Consider the following 21,690-nt stretch of genomic DNA (forward strand, 5'->3'; position numbering starts at 1 on the left):
AAATAAATACATAAAAACAAAAACCTAAAAACATTAATTATAATATTAACACGTGTATAAGTAATGATGAACGAATAAAAATAAATGACTAGATAACAGGGTATATGCATAGAAATAACTCTGTTCAGTTCTTTTCATATTCGGGGGCTTTTAACACCAAAACAATACAATCTAAGTTGAAATGAATTTAATAAAATCAAAATCATAGTTTGAGCACAGTTTATACATACATGTATTGTATCTGTTTCTTTGATAGTTTTAGAAAATAATGGATGCAGAAAAGGTCAATTAATCCAGTTCATGTTTGTATTCTCCAGAATGTCTTCTGGAGATATATTCATATATTCACATTCATATTCATACATATATATTCATATCCATCTATATTTGTTTAAGATGCTATTGGGCTGATAAACATGTGTCATGGGTAAGTGTTTGTGACCTTCATACAGTAGTGTGTATAATGAACATACTAAGTAGGTTTTTCATAGAAAGTGCCAGTTAAATGTCAGTTAAAGGGGTGATAACTAAAACTCCAACCTGTATAAGATCCTGGGAAAAAAATTGAGCTTGCTGGGCCCCTGCCAACCACCATTTCTCCCACTTTGTGTGCAATGTGTGCAATTTTTAAATGATGGAATATTAGCCGAGAGCCTGAAGGGCCTCGAGATTACAGAAATCAGGACCCAATCACGGGTGCTGAGACCTATGGTTGCTGCTTTGGTGAATATTCCCAAATTTTCGATTAGCTCAAATAAGTTGATATGCCATAGGCCTGAAGTTTTCAAGAGCCCTGGGGTTCTTCATACCCTTTTAGAAAAGACAGACTTCTTGTTTATCTTATTTAATCTTTATTCTTTATATATCATTGTACCTATGGCTGGATTCTCACCCTATATTATAATCTGCAAGTGGTTTTGTGAACCCACCAATGATCAGGTGTAAAGAAGGCATCCCACGCTCAGACGATCGAAATCATGACTGCCAATGCATTGTTGCAGTGAATGTGTGGTGCATAGCAGTGTGGTACACCGGTATGTAATTGTCTTTGAGGAAATTATATGTTTAGTTGCCTAAAAGAAAATTATGCACATTCACAGGCAAAACTGTTGCATCATAATAAGTCATAATTTGTATTAGCGTCATTAAATATCTAAAAAAGTCATCTGATTATTATGCCCTAACCCACCTGAATCTTACAAAAATGCCTGTGTGCCAGTGTAAAATTGATCCCTTTTGTTAGAAGGATTTAAAAGTATTAAACTCTCAGTTCAAAATGACCTTTACATGATGAAATTCAAGGTCTGGTTCCTGAGCCTGACAATTAAAAACCGTTAATATTCTCCAAGCAAACTGGAAGTGATTACACATAATGTTTTCCCTGATCTTAATCTTGTGCCGTCAAGGCCCTGAGAGAGTTGAGATACATTCATTAGTCGCGGTGGGACAGACAGAGAAACGGTTGAAAAGAGATGCACACATTTGTATATTCAACCACACACACACAAACAGAAACTTGGAAGTTCCAGGGCAGTTTCATCAAAGGAAAACACCCGGATATTGTGTGTTCCCATGGGGAATCTGTCTGTTTCACATGATCTGCACCACACCATCATCAAAATATTGTGACTAGTAGTTGGATCTTGGTCAAATCCATTTCAATCATCATTTTCAAGTATTTGACGACATTGATTTTAAAAACGCCTATTACTATAGTACAGTTGTGACCTGATTTTTTGAGGTTAAAGAAGTATAAAGAGTGACTATTAAGAAATAAGATGCTTAAAAAGAGCATGTTGTCTTTCATAGCTCTGGAAAACTGTTGGTAAATAACTATGAAAAAGAGCCTAAGCTTTCCAAATCGAGCTCATTTTGGCCTAAATGTCCCATGAGCCCCACTGCCGCCTCAAAACAGCAGGGCCACTGAACGAGATAAAGTGTAATTATGGGAGACCTAATGGCCGAGGGCGGGATCCTCATTAAGGCTGCATGTCGACCATGCAAATGACCCGTGTGAGTATGTACTGCACCATCAGTAATGTGGCAGACACTGCATCAACTTTATAGACCCTTCAGGATTGATAGATATTTTCTCAGATTGTTTTTGATTATAATTCGTTTCAACCAGTTATGCTGCAATGTTTTTGCACTTGTGTGCTCTCACGCTAATGTTCAAGCAGAGAATACTTCTTCCTTTTAAGATGTTGTTCAGCACAGCTGTCCATAATCTTTCTCTGTGCTGTGTAATGAGCTCTTTTAGAATCGTAAAAATTCACAAACACACACACACCGAAACGTTATAACATGTCTCATCAAGGCAGCTTTGGTGATTGCAGTCACTATATGCTGAAATGACATCCACAGTGTTGCATGTAACAAAAAAAGAAAAAAGGATGCAGGGCAAAATAGTCAATCATGCTCTTTTATGCACTCACAAGGGAGAAGGGGGGGGCAGAAGAGGAGGGAAGTAACAGATCTTCAGAGGGAGATTGAGAGGTTTGTGTATACACAAGTAGCAATACAAACAGGAGATGAAGGCTCGATAAGGAAATTAAGGGAAAGGGTGCAACTCAAATAAACCAAAACTGATGCACCAACGGACCAATGCACCTCTCTCCCTCTCTCGTTTGCTCTTGGAAACTCACTGTCACTTACAGAAAGAGAGAGAGAGAGAGAGAGGGAGAGAGAGAGAGGAGGATATGAAAGTCAAGGGATAGCTGCAGAGGCACGTCATTTGGATATTCTGGAAGCTCTGCAGAAAAGCGTTCCCTGCATTTCTTTTTTTTTTTTTTTTCAGCAGAATTGGATGCAGGACTAAACACAACCCTTCAAAACACACATAAAGTGTTTCTCTTTGACTGAGGTCGCAGGTCTCTGGCACACAAGCGGGAGAAGAACAGTCAACCTCTGGATCAAACACGACTCCTCATTTTTTGATTTCAGGGACAAAACACTGCACCCAAGACAATTGCAGGTTACGGTGAAGTGAGAACACACAGTGGTGGTTCGAAGATTGTGATTTGGTTGTGTGAGTTATGTGCTTCTGTGGTGAACAAGTGAGACGGAGCATCCACAGACACTCAGAGGGATATACAGAGTCTGTGAGCTCAGTGAGAGGAGGAAAAAAGGAACGACGCAAGTCTCCTTCTGATCTGAATTACGTTTTTCTACCATGAAGAAGAGGTGCAGTTTTTGGATAACCTTCTTTGTCTTGGTAATTCTATTGAATATCAACAAAACTTTCTTTTGAGTCACAGACATCACTGAAGGACCAATGAAGGAGTCAGATAAAAACAAGGATAACCCCCTGACATGGGACTTTGACCGGCCCTGGGGTTCAATCCTCCAACCTGCTGCACGTCTTTGTCTCAACACCTTGGATTTCTCCGACCTCTGGGATGAGGAAGACAGTACAGAGGACGAGGGAACCAATTCAATCAATGAATCATCAACATGTCTCCAAGCCCCTCCAGCACCCCCTCCTCTTCCTCCTCCTCTTCCTCCTCCTCCTCCTCCTCTTGCGCCGGCTTTGCCTTCGGCCTCCCTTAAAGGTAAAAACATTAAATGTCACACCTTAAAGCTCCACTGGAGGGAACTGCAGAGTTTGGGTCCCCTTCCTCGGATGACCCGCTTTGGGACTCAGACTATTTGGGCCGGCCTTGAGCCGGTCCATTTGGATACAAACCGACTGGAGTACTTGTTTGAGTCTAAGGGCAGTAGCACCTGCTTTAATGTGGCTTCTGCGCGACAGGTAGGCAACCACAGTTTTATCACATTCGGTCAATTTGTGTGGTTCTCTAGTTTTTCTTCAAATGTAAACCTTTGGGGAAGTGGTGGCAAAGTCATTTAATTGAACTTTGTCAAATTCCGACAAAAGATGCAGGAATGAAGGAGTTGAAACCACATTTTAAACCATATGAAATCTCTTGCATTTTTAGGGATTCACTACTAGGGCCTGAATACATGAATGTAGTCGCAGAAGATTTTACCTATCTGACCTTAAAACACTTGCTCAGCAGGCTAAAAGCAATCCTAAAATGCACTTACAAATATACTTTTAGTATCTTGAAGAAACTGTTTCATATAATCCTCTGTATCTCAACACAGAAGCAGCCATCAGTCTCAGTGCTGGGGATGAAGCGAAGTAACATCATAACCATTGCACTGAGCAGCCTGCCCCCTCCCCGCCTCCTCCCCCCTGCTATATACAGCATGGACAGCAGCGTGCTGGACAGAGAGGACGTTCAGGTACAGTAGAGGTCACGTCCTCCAGAATTTGAGCGTCAGCATTTCATTAACCTCTAAAGTTTGCTTTTGTTGGCTATAGGCAGTGGGAGAGCAGAGACAGCAGAGAGTCCCATTCGACCTAATCTCTTTTCACATTCCTTCTAAATCAGAGGCTTCAAGCATTGATCCCAACAGAAGAGGAACTATGTCTGATCAAGGATGCCAAGGCCCAGAACCCCCACTCTCATCTGGCCCAGGCCGAGCTCTGCCTCCTCACTTTAGGGGAAATCTCTCACCTGAGCTCCAGGCTTCAGCTGTGGGCCTTCGCTCTGGACTACGACTCCTTAGAGAGGGTAAGTACAATAAACATGCAACAGCATGAGATGGAAAATCGTTTTTTTGCACTTAAATTGTATTTAAAAATATGTCCTAAAAAAAGAATATAGGTAGTTAGCATGACCATTTTCTTGACCACCATGGTGCCTCCCACAAAAGCTCATCAAAAAACCCACCATCACAGTATTGTTTGATTGGCAAGTAGCCAAATCCCTATAGGAGGGAAGTAGAAAAACACCACCTCAATCTGATTTCCTATCACCAAAAATGTCACCAAACTGAAAATAAAACATAGATTTGGCTCATCTAGTCAGTACATTGTCCTCTAAATGTGTCCCTCCTCTTAAAAGGAAATTGCTGAGCCTCTCTTCCATCTGAAACTGGCCATGGAACAGCTAGCAGCCAGCCAGACCTTTAGATGTATCCTGGCAACAGTGTTAGCGATCGGTAACTTCCTGAATGGATGCAAGGTGGGTGCAGTACAATCCTAAACTTTTATGCTATCAATCCTTAATGCAGTTTGCAGTGTTAGTGAGTCTTTTTTTCCCCCCACACTTTAATATTCCAAGGCCCGGGGTTTTGAGCTGAGTTACCTGGGCAAGCTGTCCCAGGTGAGGGATACACACTCCCGCCAGCCCCTGCTGCACCACGTCTGTGTCCTACTGCTGCAGCTCTACCCACAATCCTCTGATCTCTACTCTGACATCAGTGCTGTTACTAAAGCTGGCAAGGTGTGTTGTTGCATCTATGCGTATGTGTGTGTGTTTCCTGAGTGTGTATGTTATGCTTTCATTTGAGTATGATATGACAAAAACCTTGAGATTCCAAACCAAGTAAAAACTGGAACAAAAATAAATATAATCTTATTTCAAACAGACAATCAAAAATGTTAATATATTCAAAATTAAGTAGTAATCCACTGTGACGCCACTTCAAAATGCACAAACTTCTTTTTTCTCATTTTTGCAGTGTGATTACTCCCAAGTCCAGTCCAACCTTTCTCAGCTAGAGGCCCTGTGCAAAGCATCGTGGGAGCAGCTGAAGGCACTGGATAAGGCTGAGGAGAAGAGGAAAGGAGGAAAGGGGGAGAAGAAGAGGGGAGGGGGAGGAGATGAGTCCCTGGCCCCAGACGGTTCACTCCGTCACCGGCTGCCGAAGATTTTGAAAGAGTTTGAGGAGAGGCTTAAGGTCCTAAGAGCTGTCCATCGTCGGGTTATCAACAGGTTATTTAATACAACAAATAAAACCAAAATGGCTTCCCAAATTTTAAATTGTTAACATTAAGATATTCCTAAAACTTTCTGTTTGCTCTTCATTTTTGATTCTCCAGGTTCCACTCTTTCCTCTTATTCCTCGGCTACTCCCGAGCTATGGTGAGAGACACAAAAGCAGAGGACTTCTGTAAAACCATCAGTAACTTTTCTCTGGAGTACAGGACCACACGGCAAGGCATCCTGCTGCAGAGAGAGCGGGAACGACAAAAAAGTGGAACGGAAAGCCCGGGCCCCAACACTCCCATAGGCAGGAGGAAACGTCTTCAAACTCCCACACAGGTTTTCATTTAAAGATGCTTTTACATACAACTACACAAGTATGATTCTGCACAAAATTAAGGGACAGAGTTACATATCATAGTATCACTCAGATTTTAACTGAATACCTGCTGATTCACCAGGAGAGTGACAGGAGTGAGGAGCAGTGTAAGCTGGAGGAGGTGCTGAGAACACCCGAGTCCACCTTGAGGCTGGATGCAACACTGCCTCGAAACCGCAGGAGGACGTCTGACATACAAGGTGCCTTATGTGATAAACACATTGTTGAAGCCCAAACTGCTTCTCTTGATCTATGTTTCTTAATCCCTTTATCTATCAAATGTGTTACACTGAAACCATATTTGTTTACTTCTCAGGTTCATTCTCTCAGAAGTTGAAGTGGTGAATCTGTGGGGATACTTTCAAAAGCCATTCCATCCCTGAGTCACTTGTATATTAGGAAGAAACTGTGACATTGTTACAGACAGTTCGGCTGTTTTGCTGAGCGATATGGAAATGGACAGGTGCCTTACATATCATGTGCCATTCAATTTTTAATTATGCTTTTGTTTAAAAGTGAAGATGCATTAAAATCTGTTTTGATAGCAAATATATCAAACTCCTATAAGCATGTGTGTGTGTGCGTGCGTGTGTGTGTGCTTTAATAAAAGACAACAAAATGAAATGTAAAAATGTGTAAAAAAATAAATGATGATGATGATGTCCTCTTTAGAATTCTAACATTAAGTTACACTGTATTCTGAATTCTTACATTATGTTAAAAGCTGTTACATTGTATCACATTACATTCTATTCTTCGCAACATTCTATTCCACCTTACTTTGTATTCTAGAATGCATAACTATTGTAGCAGTGAGGGTCAGTTTGTGACATCACTCACTATGTCTCTTTTCTCCAACAGCTGTTGCTCACGCGCGCGCGCCGAAGCACGCGCTTGGTTACAGCGCGTGGACATCTCGCTCCCAGACAGAGCAAACAGCTGCACGCTATAGCTGGGTCTGCTTATGTGTAAAATCTCTAAGTCTGTGGAAAATAATGGAAACTTTCCAAATCCGTAAAATAAAGAGTGTAACGAGAGTATGTGGATCTCGCGCCCGGACATTAGCAGTCTTTGAGTTAAGCTATAATGATTAAGTGCAATGAAAATCAGGCGTGTACACTGTACGGCTGTCGTCATTCATGAGCCGAACTGGCACGCGTATCAACCAATCTTTAAAGTGTGCCTTCACACGGGGGCGGTTTCAATGTCCAATCATAGACTGGGATGCAGCAGTAGGCGTGACCCTTCTGCTGCGTGTGGTGTCGACGCCATTTCATATCCACTGGTTTCAAGGTGATACAATCAGCCTGCAGAGCCCTAAGCGGATCGTTACCCTCTCAAGTAAAAACAGCGTTGACTTTTACTCATTTTTAGTAGTAAGCTCCTGGTGAGTATTTTTAACCGAGAGATTTTTTTCTTATTTTTTTTTAAATTTTTTTCCAGACTTTCAACCGTCTTTGGGACTTTTTGTTTTTATTTTTAATGCATTTTTCCTGGCTGGTATTCCTGAGACTGTGTTGGTTTTATAGTGGCGTACATTTTGTGATGGCAGTATGAGCTGCGCAGAAACTAGTTTTAAGTAGCTTCCACAGCAAGATTTTTGCCTTTATTTTTCGAATAAGACATTTTAAAACCTCCATTTTTCAGGGCTGCTGTGTTACCTTATTGTTTATCTGATTGTGGTCGTATTTTCGCGGAGAGAAAGATGGAAGACTATTCCAGTCTTTTCTGGACAGTGTTCAAAACGGGTCTCCCTTTTTCTGGAAATATGTTTTTAAAACGCTTTTTATTCCCCTCCTGTGTTTTGCCCCCACCTGTAACTTGATTTGCAGTGGTTGACATTGACTCTTAAGACTTGTTTTTCCTGTTTTCTCTGTGATTTTGGCAGTGCTGAGACAGTATATTTTCTGCAGCAAATCTCTGAGGAATGATGTAATTTTTCAGGCAAGATGTTTTTCCCCAAGGAGAAGTGGGTGCGTTTTTTACGGAACATTAACACAACGGTGTTTTGATGTACTGTGCAGTCATGTACCTGGGAATTCTGTAGCATTGGTTCGACATAACTTGTGCATTTAGTAATTCTGGTATAATCATTAAAGTTTATTTGCATATTGAGAAACCTATTCATTCAGTAGCAGTTTATTCTGCATTGTGGAGCTGCTTAGACCCGGGAGGAGGGCCTACAGAGGGGCCTGCAATGAGCTGTAGTCAGGCCAACACCTCAAAATTGCTCTGATCCTTTCTTGAATTTTAGTGCTTTCTGACTGATCAGTTGTATTCATGTCTGTAAAAAGCTCCTAATCTAATCTGCCACAAAGTTTTCAGTGGGAAGGCAGGGTAGACTTCCAGTTGATGATGGCCCCCCCAAACTGTAAGTTCCCTGTTTTACCCCCTACTGTACCTCCCCCCCCCCACACACACCTCTGTGTGGTAAACCCTACACCGTCCTCTGGAAGTGTTGAAGTGTCCTTGAGCAGGAGTCCCTCCAGGCTCCAGGGGCGCTGTTCTGCAGCCGACCCTTTACTCTGGCCTGTCACAAGGAGGGCAGGCAGGAGGAAAGAGTGGGCTGGCCACCTATTCCCCCAGACTGATGCTCTGCTGTGCACTGACACCAATGTCTGATAGTCTTCTGCTTATACTGTTTAATTTCAGTTTTCATATCTGTAGAGGTCAGAGACAAATAAGCAGGTAGAGGTTTATAGACAAACTCTTGATACTTACATCCATTCCATTTGTTCCTCTTGCTTAACTATTTGAATGGGTATTCGAGCCCCTAGCAGTGCTATACAATATCAACTGAGCTGGCAAAAGACACGGCATTAGTGGTTTCATTTTTAAAAGTAAAACCAAATTTGTAGTTTAAATATCAATAACTAAATAATCAAATAGTAATAACTATCAGTTCTAGCATTAGAGGTAAAACAAACCAGTACAAGAATAGTATGATACAATGTGACCACCAACCGTTAATTATTCATTTAGTTTTAAGTGTTTGTTCCCCGAAACACTTATAACTTCAGTGTTGAAAACATTCTTATTTATTAACTTTTACTTTTTTTGAATCGGTTGGGCCAAACAAAAAACGATTTCATTTTATTTCATCAGTTTGTAAATTCAATTTCAAACAATTTTTCTATTCTTTTACTGTTTGAGTTGAAAATGAATAAACATTTTAGCGATGTGAAGTAGACCCTGCCAAAATAAGATCTGACCTATAACTCGATACTTAGCAGTGATTTCTTAGAGAGCAGGTCATAGTGGGAGTGTGCTAGGGGATTTATAATTGGGAAGTCTTTCGTTTTTTTTACTTAGTTTTCATACTTTGCCCTCCCAGTTCCTCCCCTGCTTGTTGTAATAACAGTCCTAGTTCATTTTAGAAGGGTTTCTTTTCTAATATTACCTTTTTGTTTCCCCCTGTTTAGTTTTTGAAGCCACTTTTTTGAACAGCGGCAAATCGTAAGTTGGTCTCAACCTTTTTTTGGTTTATTTTTCACCTCAACTTTTGCATCATCTTTTTTTTTTTTTTTTTTTTAATAGTCCACCTCTGTTTTCACCCCTTTGTGATTTAGCCCATTTCTCCCCCTTTGGATTTCATAGAGCAAGTAGCATGTAGTGTTTTTTTTTTTTTTTTTTTCATTTTTATTTATTTATTTATTTATTTTATTTTATTTATTGTGCTGTGAAACTAGAAAATCAACTGCTTTATTTTCAGACTGTTTGGCACTAGTGGCCTCTTGTATGAACTTCCAAACATGTTCCTGATTTTATGATTATTAAAAACATAACGTTCATTATTGATTATTAGAGGCCTGATTTGTAGCTAATTGCTGAACAACCTGAGCGTTCTCCTGCGCACAGTCCTTGGATGAAGGACTGACACTGACAAAGGCAAAAAGTCCAGATTTTTTTTTTCTTTTTTTTCTGCCTTTGCTTTGCAATATGATTTATTTATTTTTGTTTCTTTTGTGAGTGTGCATGTCATTTGATGGAGTCAGATCTGGTCCATTACTCACATGAAAACAATGTTACCTGCACTTTAAGAGGCGTTGCTCTCTATTATAACAGTAATGCCACTATTATTACAACCTGTAGTAAGTTTGTGCCCATTAAATCAGCATGCCTACTGAATACCATTCATTACTAACTTACTCAGTAATCACTAATAAGAATATTTAGTGATGATGTGTATCCCTTTATGAAATGCAAACAAGTTTTTTGTTCTTTTCACATCCATCTTAGTTACACTGAGATTTTTTTTTTACCACTAAGTTTAAGATCATATTCCTATTTGCATCTTTGTCTTCATTTTTACATCTGAAATCTGTATCGAAACATATAGACTAATCTATGCACAGCTGCACACATGTGACACATCTGTTCCCACTGCGAAGGTGCTCTGCCAGTCATTTTATCTTGTCTGTCTTCAAACATGAAGCTGCAGCTGCAGTGTCTTTCACAGTTTAAGCACAGAAAACTGACTTTATCTCACATAACTGATCTGTTGTTATGATCCCACGAGGCAAAATGAAACTAAATTTCCAGTAAAGATCATTATAAGCATCTCACTGTAAGGCCCGGATGAGGCAGAGGATAGGAAATGTTTCTGCTGCTATAAAATGTAAATATCATGACATCGACATCATTTAGCCCCTAACTGAGACTTTACAGTATAACTCTATTCAAAATAATAGCCCTGCTACAAACACCACCTCGGTGAAGCTTATATTGTTCAATTTCTTGAGGTTATTGTTATTCCAGGAAGTTGCCTAAAAAAATGAATAAAAAAAAAAACTCCACAATGAACATGGTGAATGCCAAACTCTTACTAAAGCTGATGCATACTGTCAAGTGGTGCCAAATCATTTCATATAGCACTGAGAGAAGTCCCAAGAAGCTGGGGGCATGTGCCAAACACAGAAAAATGACATTACCTAAACAGCAACTAGTGTTTACAAGTCAATGATAATCAGTGGCTATGGGTTAGCCAGAGTATTAACTGAGCAACTTTCTAAACTAGACTAGACTAGCCTCAGAAATGACCAGTCACAGTTCACACCTCTATACAAACAGCATGAGCCTCACCAGTTTTGTTACCCACAGGGATGCTATATATCAGGTGTTACTGTTATCCTCGCCACCCTGTGTGTAAGTGTTCAGTAATACCAGACTCTCAAATAAAAATGTTTTTCTATTACTGCCCAACAGCAACATATCACACGGAGTGTATGTGCATAAAGTCTGGATGTTCCCCCCACATGCCACAATGATTTAGAAACATTTGCTAAGCAGCCTGTGATGGCGCCCCCACCCCCACCCTCTTGCCTCCTGAATACACTCGGCGTTGTAGACACCCTGTCAGCTTGCCAAGCAACAGAAACGTCCCGGCCAAATCATGTAGAGGAGAGCAGAGCATTAAGCTTTTGGCCAGCCATTCTGCTGCAAGCCATGTAATCCCCTGCTAGTTGCTTCTGGCCAGAGAGGGAGAGGCTGCTGCCGGGTTACAGTTTACGCTGCGTTTTTTGGCAGCTGAGACACGGCTTGGTAATGGCCGAGAGGGAATTAGCAACAACACACAAGGTAGACGCACAAAAGGTCAATGAGAAAAGCCAGTGTTTACCTGTGGTGGGGTTTATGTTTCTTGACACTTCCACAAAGTTAGCAAAAGAAAACAGGGAGGGTGGAACACAAAACAATAAATTGATGGTCATTTATTTGTAATGTCACAGTCACTGGCCTCATTTAACAAATATGCAATAAAAGCGTCCCTGTGTTTGGCACTTGCTGTGATAATCTTGTGAGGCTGCAATGTTACGTAACTTTGCAGTGTTGTAGACTTGACGCAACAGCAATTCAGCGACAGTCTGAGGCCTCTCTGTGCTCGTATTAAAAGCTGACACACTTTACGCTGCTAATTGTATGACACGCTAATGCGATTCGCTCCTGATGCTGCTTTTAGTAATTGCGATTTACAACAAGCGCCGCCTGATTTGCTGTTGCGTCACTCTCGACTGATGTAGAGCAACAAGGAAGAAAAGTCACGGCGATGAAACACAAACAACAAGATCCAAAAGCAGATCTGTAAAGATTTCCAAGGAGATTCCAAGGAGATCAAAATAAAAAGTGTGTCATCGTACCAGTAGGTTCAGGAACTATTGCATAATATTGATACGAGCCTCCAGGTATACAATGATACCACTGTTGATGTTGTCGTCATGTGACTTCTGCACTCATCAGCACCCATGCAAATGTCATTCACTAAGCAAATCTATATTTAATATTGGCAAAAAAAACAAAACCTGAACATTATAAGCTTCATCCAAGTGGTGCTACTGCAAGGACACTGTTGGTGTTTCTTATTTTCCTAGTTATTACATTTACACATGCTCATGAGTGAATCATTTAAAAGTAAGAAAAAGTCTAAATGCACTATTTGTTTTTGTCATAACAATCCACCATTTATCCCACAGGTTTTTATTTTTATTTTTATTTTTTTTTTTTATGGCCACCTCCAATTTTTGAAACATTTTATCTACCACCTCCTGACCTGCAGCCACTCCCCCCAACTTTTAAGCAGCTCTTGGGTTCCCCCAGAAACCCAAGTGTGTCTCCCCACAGTCACTGACTCCATCTCTCATAGTTCCTCGACGACCCTCTTCTCTCCAACAGAGTCAGACAGGCAGGCAGAGCTCCACCGACCCGAGTACAGACACAATGGAGTGAGTGCTGGCAGCTTCATGACCCGATCACACTGTCTATTCTGCTCTCATGTCTGCTCTTAGAGGCTCCTGTCTCCCTTCAGAAAGTGCAAACACTCATTTAGTGTGCGTAAAATATACAGTAGCACCCCCATTGACTGAATCCACCTGCACCGTTAGAGTTAGTGTAGAGTTACTGTACATCTGTGCACATCAACAGCATTTAGTTAATAAAAGGATGAGTGCAAGGTGGTGTTTTGTATTCGTGAGGTGTGTTTGCACAATTAGCTTTGACCTGTCATTAGTGCCTAAATGGTTAGGTGATTAATCGGTAGTTGATCAACAGATAAACTGATTTAAGGAAAAACATTTGCTGGTTCCAGTTTCTTAATTGTGAGGATTTTCTGCTTTTCGCTGTTTTATATCATTGTAAATTGGAGATCTTTGGCTTTTGGGCTGCTAGTCGATATTATTTGCAGCCCTCTTGCACCTCTTAAAGACCCTCTTATCTGGGATACCAGTTTAAATCTTAGGCATAAAAAGTCAAGCTATTACACCATGTGACACTCACACAGTCACAGTATTTAGCGAGAAAAAGGATTTATTTATCTTGGTGCGGAGATAATCCGCACATTAGAGAGTTTCCAAGCATGTGTGTAGCTCTTAAATGTAAAGTAAGAGACAAGAATATAGATATCGCTATGTGCTTATCAACTCATTCTTTTTCTTCTGCCACTTCTTGTCTCCCTAAACATCAATAACCTCCACCTTTTCTGCCCAATCACATGTCTGTTTTCTCCCCTTTCTTCTCCCTTCCCATCCTCCATGCCCACCTCTCTGCACCTGGCTCCTCTCCCTCCTGTCCAGTTGGTCGTCGTCCTCCACCTCCAGCCTGATGGCCAGCAGCAACGTGACCAACAAGACCGACCCCCGCTCCCTCAACTCCCGCGTCTTCATCGGCAACCTCAACACCCTGCTGGTCACCAAGGCCGACGTGGAGGCCATCTTCTCCAAGTACGGCAAGATCGTCGGCTGCTCCGTCCACAAGGGCTACGCCTTTGTGCAGTACGCCAATGAGAGGAACGCCCGGGCCGCCGTGGCCAGCGAGGACGGCCGCATGATCGTGGGACAGGTCCTAGGTGAGGTGGAGGGGGTTATGGGTATGTAGCTTTTGTGACTCAAGATTTACACACCGCTTTTCTATCACACATGCATATCCACGCAAGTGGGGGCAATTGTGGGGTTCAGTATTTTGCCCAAGGGCACTTCAGAATGCAGACTTCATGTCATGATGCTCAGAGCACCAAGTGAGTGCGATTTTGTCCAGGTCAAGGTCAAGGTTGTGTTTATTGTCTCTCCTAAAGGAGTAGTTTGACCTGACCTGGCCAGCATGGCAACATCATGGTAACAACTACAAGTCATTTTTACACTTTGTGCATTTGTACACATTAAAAAAAATATATATATATCACATGTTAATTGGTGGATCAGAGGTGCTTGGCATCACCACCGACTCGCTCTACTTGCCTAAACTTAAACAAATAGTTCCAATATTTTGGTAAATATGCTTATATTTTCTCCTGCCAAGACTTAAATGGAAAGATCGATAGCTCTCTCGTGTCTGTGCAGAAAAACATGAAGTTACAGCAGTGAATAATCATGTTAATTGAATGGAGTGATTTCTTATGCTTGCTTGTTTCTGCTCAGGGTCACAGCAGTGCTGGAGCCACAGCTGAGCCATGTGCTGCCCCCTAGTGCTAAAAAGAGAGATTTAACAACAGCATTTCAGTGGGTTTTTTTTAGAGTGTTTTAAAGGATTATTTTGAGGAGTGAAACTTAAAGAAACTAATAGAGAAAAAAAAAAGCTGTTTCTGGTTCTAAATCTGTTCGATGCTCCAAGTAGATTAAAAATAAACGTGAGCAACTGTCTGATTTGCAATGCCTGTCGTTAGTCTTGCAAAATAACCAAACGTCAGGTGGAGGGGTGGCAGTGATAGAATGTGTTAATTGAAATTTCATAACATGTTTCAGGCTCTTTCTCCCACTCCTGACAACTCTGGCTCCCTCCTTTGACTTCGGTGTCTTTCCACCCGCAGATATCAACCTGGCAGGAGAGCCGAAGCCTCACAGATCCAAGACTGTGAAGCGTTCGGCGGGAGACATGTACAGGTGTGTACACACTGCGCTACACAGGTCAGATGTCGTGTCAAAATGAAGTTGCTGAAGTTAATCTTTCTGCTCCATCCCCGCTCTTTCCACAGTTCGTCTTTCGATTTGGACTATGACTTTCAAAGAGATTACTATGATAGGTAAGGCGTCTTTAGAATAATTGCTCATATTTTTATCAATGTATCTATCACCTAACAGCTTATTGTTATAAAGGTTATTGTTCAGACTCAATGTTTAATAATTCTTATGGTTTAGGTGTAAAAAGTGTTGGAAGGGAAAAGACAGTATGGTTCCCACAAATGTAATGTTGAAATTAAGCTTGAATGAACAAATATACAAATGAAAAACAGATACGTAGGTTAATGCAAAACAATTATTTGAGGTCTCCATGTTTTAATTAGCATGTGTTGTCAATAAATCCAAAAAGGGAAAATATCTTGTTGAAACAAAGTTGTTCATAATGAAGGAATATTCTTCTTTGTGGCTCTACCTCAGGATGTACTCCTACCAGTCCCGGGTGCCTCCTCCTCCTCCGCCGCTGTCCCGCGCCGTCATCCCCTCAAAGCGCCCCAGGGTCAGTCTGAGCGGCGGAGGGAGCCGACGAACCAAAGCCAGCTTCTCCTCCTCCTCCAAAAGCAGCCAGAGGAACTCACGTACGAGTAAGTCCCATATTGTCATGTACAAATATGTCGTGGACCCCCCCCCCCCATCCCCCATACTGAGTTCTCTGTCAGCGTTCTCATGTCTTGTTCCTGTCTTGTCTCATGTCTGTTCCTGTCTCCACAGTGAAGGTAGACGATCTGCAGACCATCAAGAGAGAGCTCACACAGATCAAACACAAGGTGGACTACCTGCTGGAGAGCTTGGAGCGCATGGAGAAGGACCACGGCAAGAAGTCCGGTGAGCCTGAGATCATAATGATGCCAGAAAATTATATAAACACAAAGATGCTGGATTTTCTTATGAGTGCAGAGGTAAAGATAAATCAGAAAAAAGTTTTGTTAATAAGCTTTGTGGTTACTGTTTGAACAAAGGAAGTAAAATACATCACACTAAATGCCAAATGTATAACAGGAGTTACATTTTTGGATATTTTTCTCACTCTTTTCACAAGTCACAATATCTTCTCTGTGACTCACACCGCTTCATGAGTCATGAAGGGGCATATGCGGATTTCAAAAATATGAATTTCATCCAATAAAACATACTGTATTTATTTATTTTAGATAGACCTACAGGTTTATCAAGATATATAGGAGAAGCATTCACCTACAATATCTTATTTTTCCCACCGTCTACTCAGACATGAAGAGCTCCAAACCAGAGCCCGGTGAAGTGTCCCCGCTCCACTCATCTACCTCCAGCAAGAAGGAGGACAGCCTGAAACGGGACAGAGAGAGCCAGGAGCTGAACGACTCCGAGGACGAGGGAGATCTGCTGGAGGACGAAAATGAGGTGAGGAGTGGGGATGAGGAGATAGAGAGAGAGAGACAGAGAGAGAGAGAGAGAGAGAGGGAAGCAGAGCAGAAGCAGAGCAAGAGCTAAGAAGTCAGTGACTTGTGTTTTGCTTGTCCACTTTTCCTTCTGCGCAGATGAAAAGCAGAGGGAGACACGAGGATGAGGAGGAAGGCGAGCAGGAGGAAGGAGAGGACGACGGTGATAGCGCCAACGGAGACGAGTCATAAACACTACACAGGCAGGCTGACACACATGCACAAAACTATTGTGTGTGATTGTGTTTCCACATCAGACTTGTACACAATGGTCAATGTGCTCATATCTGCTGAATTGACTGGACATTTATATACAGTGTATTGTAGACATTTCCCTCTGTCACATAGATTCACAAAATCATAACTATGTCAAGTTGTTTCCGGATTTAGTAAATAACTTTTCTTTACTTTTTTTCTTCTGTTTTATTTTATTTGAATTTTAACATTTAACATTTTCTGACACTGGATAAAAACAAAATGTGTTACATTTAGACAAAATGTCAGTTCAGTTAACCTGTTTTACATTTCCAGTATAAACAAATTGAAGGAATGTGAACCAAGCCCGTATCATTTATTGATTTTAGATTAGTGTGTTGAATTGTTACCAAAAACTGAACAAACTATTATTTGGCAGAAGCTGATATTTAAACAAAACTGGAAAAAAAAAATTTGCTCAGGTGCAACGGTTTGATCAAAGCTCAGTCTTGAAAAAAATGTCAAATATATTCCCGATCCAGCTGCTGTACAGCTGCCTCCTAACCAGCAGATGGCAGTGTGTCATAGAGAGAACATAATAACTTACTTCTGTCCTTCACAGAAAATCCTCACCCTCTGCTTGTCAGATAACACGAGCATGTTGAAAATACCATGTCGGACTGCGCAAATGCTCCGACAAAAACCCTCATTACTCTGAAAATACTTTTGTCTGTTGCAGAGGTGTTACGACCTTAATCGACCTTGACTTGTGTAATGCAGTGCTACTCCATGTTTGTCTGTTTCTGTTGATGTTCTGTTTGTCATTCAGCTGCACTGGTGAAAGTGAATAAACATATTTTCCAAGTTGGATCTTGTATGGGATTTTGGTACAACATTCATGGATGTGTTCAGGTGCAGTGAAAGGCTTGTGTGTCATTAAGGTGGAGCTTTATAAAAAAGGTGGTGAGAAATTATGGGTTGTGTAACAGGAGCAGAGTGTGGATGTTGAGTCTGTGTAGCTTTTAAATGCAGAGCAGACAGGTTGAGGCTGGATTGGACATGAAGTATTTTTATTGCCTTGTAAAAAACTCTTGCTGGATCACTTTCTCCCTGCCTTTACATTCACCTAAGCATGTAATATTACTTTTATTTCTTCAAGTTTTTATTAATCTTTAATGGTTTTGTTAATGTAAAAAAAAAAAAAAAAATTGTAACATCAAAAATTTTCATAGTAATGGATTTTCATTCCTATCATTGTTTCTCTTACTTTGATTGTAGGAATAACCATATTCTAAATTTTGGAACTAAAGTTCCCATAATGCTTTAGAAAATCAAAACAGGAAACACTATGTTGCCATGGATTCAGTGTGTGCTACAAGTGGAACCCTTTATAGTTTAGCTTATATTTGTTTACAGTCTGACAAAGTGGCACCATCAAAAGTACGCGCGAAATAGCTAATAGTATTTCCTGTTCGCAGCGCGCCATTGGATTTACAGACGTATCGCTGGATTATTTTGATACTGAAGAAAAAACGTGATTATTCCTGGGCGAGAAAGAGCGCATTTTTTTGTGTGATTTCGAACCAGTTTTACGGACGTTTATTCGCGATGGACATCGGATATAACGATGCCCTCGGAAACGGTAAGTCATACCGAATTCAAAAATATGTGTATAGCGTCTGTGTCTTAAGATCTGACTGAGTTATTTCTCAGGAAAGGAATATGCAATTTGACGTAATTTGAGGCAATTGGCTACAAGAGTTTTAAGTACCTTTCACCTCAGCAGTTCAGTTTGCTGTACGTCTTTCCCTCCGTGCAACCCACCCCGTTAAACCTCCTCACAGTTTGTAATTCTCTGTCTCCAAACACAGACCCAGACCAAAACAATCTGCATGACTGAATATCACCCGAGGTAAGTGAGTTACTTCTTAAATCTGACAAAATACACATTGGAAGAGTGAGCGATTCAGTCCACAAGCTAGACATGGAAAGGAAGAATGAAAATAAATCTAAGCGGACAAGCTTGTTAGTCTGCAATTTCATTACCAGTGACCAAACTGCATCAATACACAGCTTCCTTATTAATATACATTATCCTGCTGGAGGTCTGCTGAGGCCTTGGAGCTCGGTAATGAAAGCAAGTACAAAGAGCTGGCAGGACTAAAGAGGAATGCAAAGAGAAGAGAGGGATAACTAATCAATAAGCAGCAGTCTTCATGGTGAACTGTGATTAAGGAGGGGACGACAGACAGGCAGAGGGGCATGGATGATAATGAGAGTATGGATGGATGGCTGAACAGGCCGCAGAAGACGGGAGACAGATGGAAGAAAAGCTGACAGATGGAGAGATGACAGGAAGAGCGGAAAAGATTTTGTGGTGTGCACTGGAGGGGATGAAGAATGTGTGGCAGTTAAAGTGAGTGATTGCAGCACAAGTACCTTTAGTTAAAACATCGTCTGAGCGCTGGTGGTTCTTACGCAACAGCTTCACTGGAAGAACATCTTTTATTGCCTTCTTAGAAAATACTGGAAATGTGTACATTTTGAGCTTATCAGACCTGCTTCCCTTTATTTTATTAGCATCACATTTGAGGTTTTCACTGATAGATTCCACGCCTCCAAGAGACTGTGTGGATAGGCATGCTTTTTGATTATCAAATGAACATCAAGCCACATTCCACAACAGGCCTGAAACACTACCGTTCTTATTCTCTGCAATGAATGACAGCATTTTCAAGGGAGCCATAAAACTCCCTGCGGAAGTCGGGACAATGAGTCGCTTTCTCATTTCTAACACAGATCATATAAGTGGTGTGAATGCAAACTCTTGGCTCACATAGTTGTGTAACGCATTATTGTATATGGAAAGGCATAGTCTTTAAATCAATTAAAGTTTTGAAGTTAAAGCGTGAACCCACATGACCGCATGGGGCGTTAGTTAGAGAGGCAGGCCTGAAATCAAAAGGTCATTGAATTGAACCATCAAAATGACTGACATGCTCCTATTTTAGCTCATTTATATCAGCAAAGCACTTAACTTCTAACTGCTCAGATAAAGCAGTGAAGCAAGATGTGTACAACAAATTAAGTCTGAAATAGTCCTTCCTCGTTTTGGTCATTTTGTCTTGTCACAACAGGAAAAAGCTTTAATAACATTAACAATGGCTGCATTCCATTTCAGTGTGCCAGCTGGGCCGGCTGTGTGCATGCTGGCTCAGCTGGCACAAGTAAATGTGGCTAAGCCATTAATAATGTTATTAGTTACACCTGTGTGGCTAATAACATCACCAATGGCCTTGTTGTGGTTTTCTCTGCTGTGACAAGTCTAAATGTGAGAGCAGCTTGTCAGAATAACAAAAAAATTGTCATCACTTTAACATCAATTTTGTTTCCCTGAAATTGCATGATATCATATTTAGTAAATACTTTGTGCATGAGAAGTCTTTCTCTAAACATTAAAAGAACGAGAAATAAACATGTTGTGATTTTGGTACTTTTACTGGTAGCTCCACCATCTTGGTTTCAGAACCTAAACTTAACCCAGCAGAACCCAAATTAGCCCTCACCATAGGCATTCTCCAACTTTAAAGGAGCTATTTGTAAGCTTTGCTATTGCTACATTAGCGTTGTAGCTCTTCTTTATGAGTAACTTCATTCCTTAACTCACAAAGAGCTGTCTCCAGTGGCGGAATGCAATTCCCTTTATTTCTATCACTTCTTTTTTTCTACTGAAATTAGCATGCTAACCAGCTAGCCCAGGCCCGGTTGGACTGTCTCATCACTTTCTGATACCGAGTCACTGTAGCGTCCAGTCTGCGCCAAAGAAGTAGTGCTGCTGAGAGGACATAACCTGTAACAGCTGTTAATGCTATCACTGGCTCTGTACCAATAACAAAACTTACAAATAGCTTTACCTAAAGTTTTAAAAACCAAAACTTAGTAATGATTCAAAATTTTTTCTAAACGCTTACTCGCTTTCTTGCTGTGAGTCATGTCTGTGCTGTAAATGAATGAAGCTATGCATGAAGCTGCAGCCGGCTGCCTGTTAGCATAGCTTAGCACAAATATTGGAAACAGAGTCACAGCTATTTAAAAAATTATATTTCAGCATGAAACGGGTCCTAACTACTGTAAATGTTCATGTGAAAGCATTAAAAATGTTGAAACAATGGCAAAGCACTAGTGATGTAGTTTTGTACCGTAAACCTGCTTAACATAAAGAAATGGATGGTGAATCTTAGTTTCTGCAACAGTCCAAACATCAGATGTAAAAATAAAAATGAACAGATGATGAACATGAACGATGCAGGTGGGTGAAGACTGAGGTGAAGGTGGGATGGAAAATAAAAGCGACGCAATAATCTGAGCCAACGAGAGGTCACGGCTCGAGACGGAGGGAGAGGAATTGGAGAGCGAGGGATGAGAGGGGTGTGAAAGAGGAAGGGGAGGAGGGAGATGAAAGCAAAGGAGTACTGCAGGGCTGCAAAGAGGTCGAGAGGCAGGGAGAGGAAGGAGGGGAGAGGTGACGAGGAGAGATAGAGGAATGGAGCTGTAAGCCTCCGGGGTGATCAGCGCCGCTGGGAGCTCATTGTGTGAATGAGTGTGTCTGTGAGGAAGACGGAGGGTGAAACAAAGACACGATGAAAGAGACCTATAAAAGTAGCTGAGCCTATGTGAGTGTGAGTCTCAGAAGAATCTGAGCGTGTTCATATGAGTGTGTGTGTGTGTAACGGAGAGAGAGGGAGAGAGAGAGTTGGGTAAACACAATGAAATACGAGTTAAACATAGGAAGAGAAAAGTTGGCTGCCTGCAGATGTATTTCAGTGTAGTTTCAAACAAAGCATCCGACTGTACGTGTGTGTGTGTGTGTGTGTGTGTGTGGATGGATACCTGTGGATGTGTGTAAAACAAGCAGCAATACCAAGAATGAAATTCATACCTGATTTAATGTCAATTTACACTTAATTCCCCGTCTGTTAACT

At 41.1% G+C, this 21,690-nt stretch overlaps 2 protein-coding genes across 13 annotated transcripts; both read left to right on the forward strand.

Annotated features, from left to right (window-relative positions):
- The first annotated feature begins 2,684 nt into the window (after positions 1-2,684).
- si:ch211-63p21.2 (FH1/FH2 domain-containing protein 1) lies at positions 2,685-6,818 on the forward strand. The gene is made up of 9 exons (XM_056369073.1): positions 2,685-3,751; positions 4,108-4,248; positions 4,398-4,580; positions 4,914-5,033; positions 5,133-5,294; positions 5,533-5,786; positions 5,894-6,116; positions 6,239-6,356; positions 6,473-6,818. Exons 1-9 carry the CDS (start codon positions 3,275-3,277, stop codon positions 6,499-6,501), a joined length of 1,707 nt encoding a protein of 568 aa, XP_056225048.1. The 5' UTR covers positions 2,685-3,274; the 3' UTR covers positions 6,502-6,818.
- Positions 6,819-7,426: 608 nt separating this feature from the next.
- Positions 7,427-17,576, forward strand: LOC130164389 (heterogeneous nuclear ribonucleoprotein C). Of its 12 annotated transcripts, none has more exons than XM_056369079.1 (11): positions 7,439-7,543; positions 8,045-8,129; positions 9,579-9,612; positions 12,624-12,872; positions 13,719-14,011; positions 14,948-15,020; positions 15,113-15,160; positions 15,516-15,679; positions 15,807-15,920; positions 16,324-16,475; positions 16,613-17,576. In XM_056369079.1, the coding sequence occupies exons 4-11, from the start codon at positions 12,868-12,870 to the stop codon at positions 16,703-16,705; spliced, it is 942 nt and encodes a 313-aa protein (XP_056225054.1). In that variant the 5' UTR covers positions 7,439-7,543; positions 8,045-8,129; positions 9,579-9,612; positions 12,624-12,867; the 3' UTR covers positions 16,706-17,576. The 12 variants fall into 12 exon arrangements, with proteins under 12 accessions (XP_056225050.1, XP_056225052.1, XP_056225049.1 ...); XM_056369082.1 differs by having other exon boundaries at positions 12,823-12,872; XM_056369075.1 differs by having other exon boundaries at positions 7,427-8,129.
- Positions 17,577-21,690: the final 4,114 nt, after the last annotated feature.

The sequence above is a fragment of the Seriola aureovittata genome, chromosome 23 (genome assembly GCF_021018895.1).
Source record: "Seriola aureovittata isolate HTS-2021-v1 ecotype China chromosome 23, ASM2101889v1, whole genome shotgun sequence".
Taxonomy (NCBI): domain Eukaryota; kingdom Metazoa; phylum Chordata; class Actinopteri; order Carangiformes; family Carangidae; genus Seriola; species Seriola aureovittata.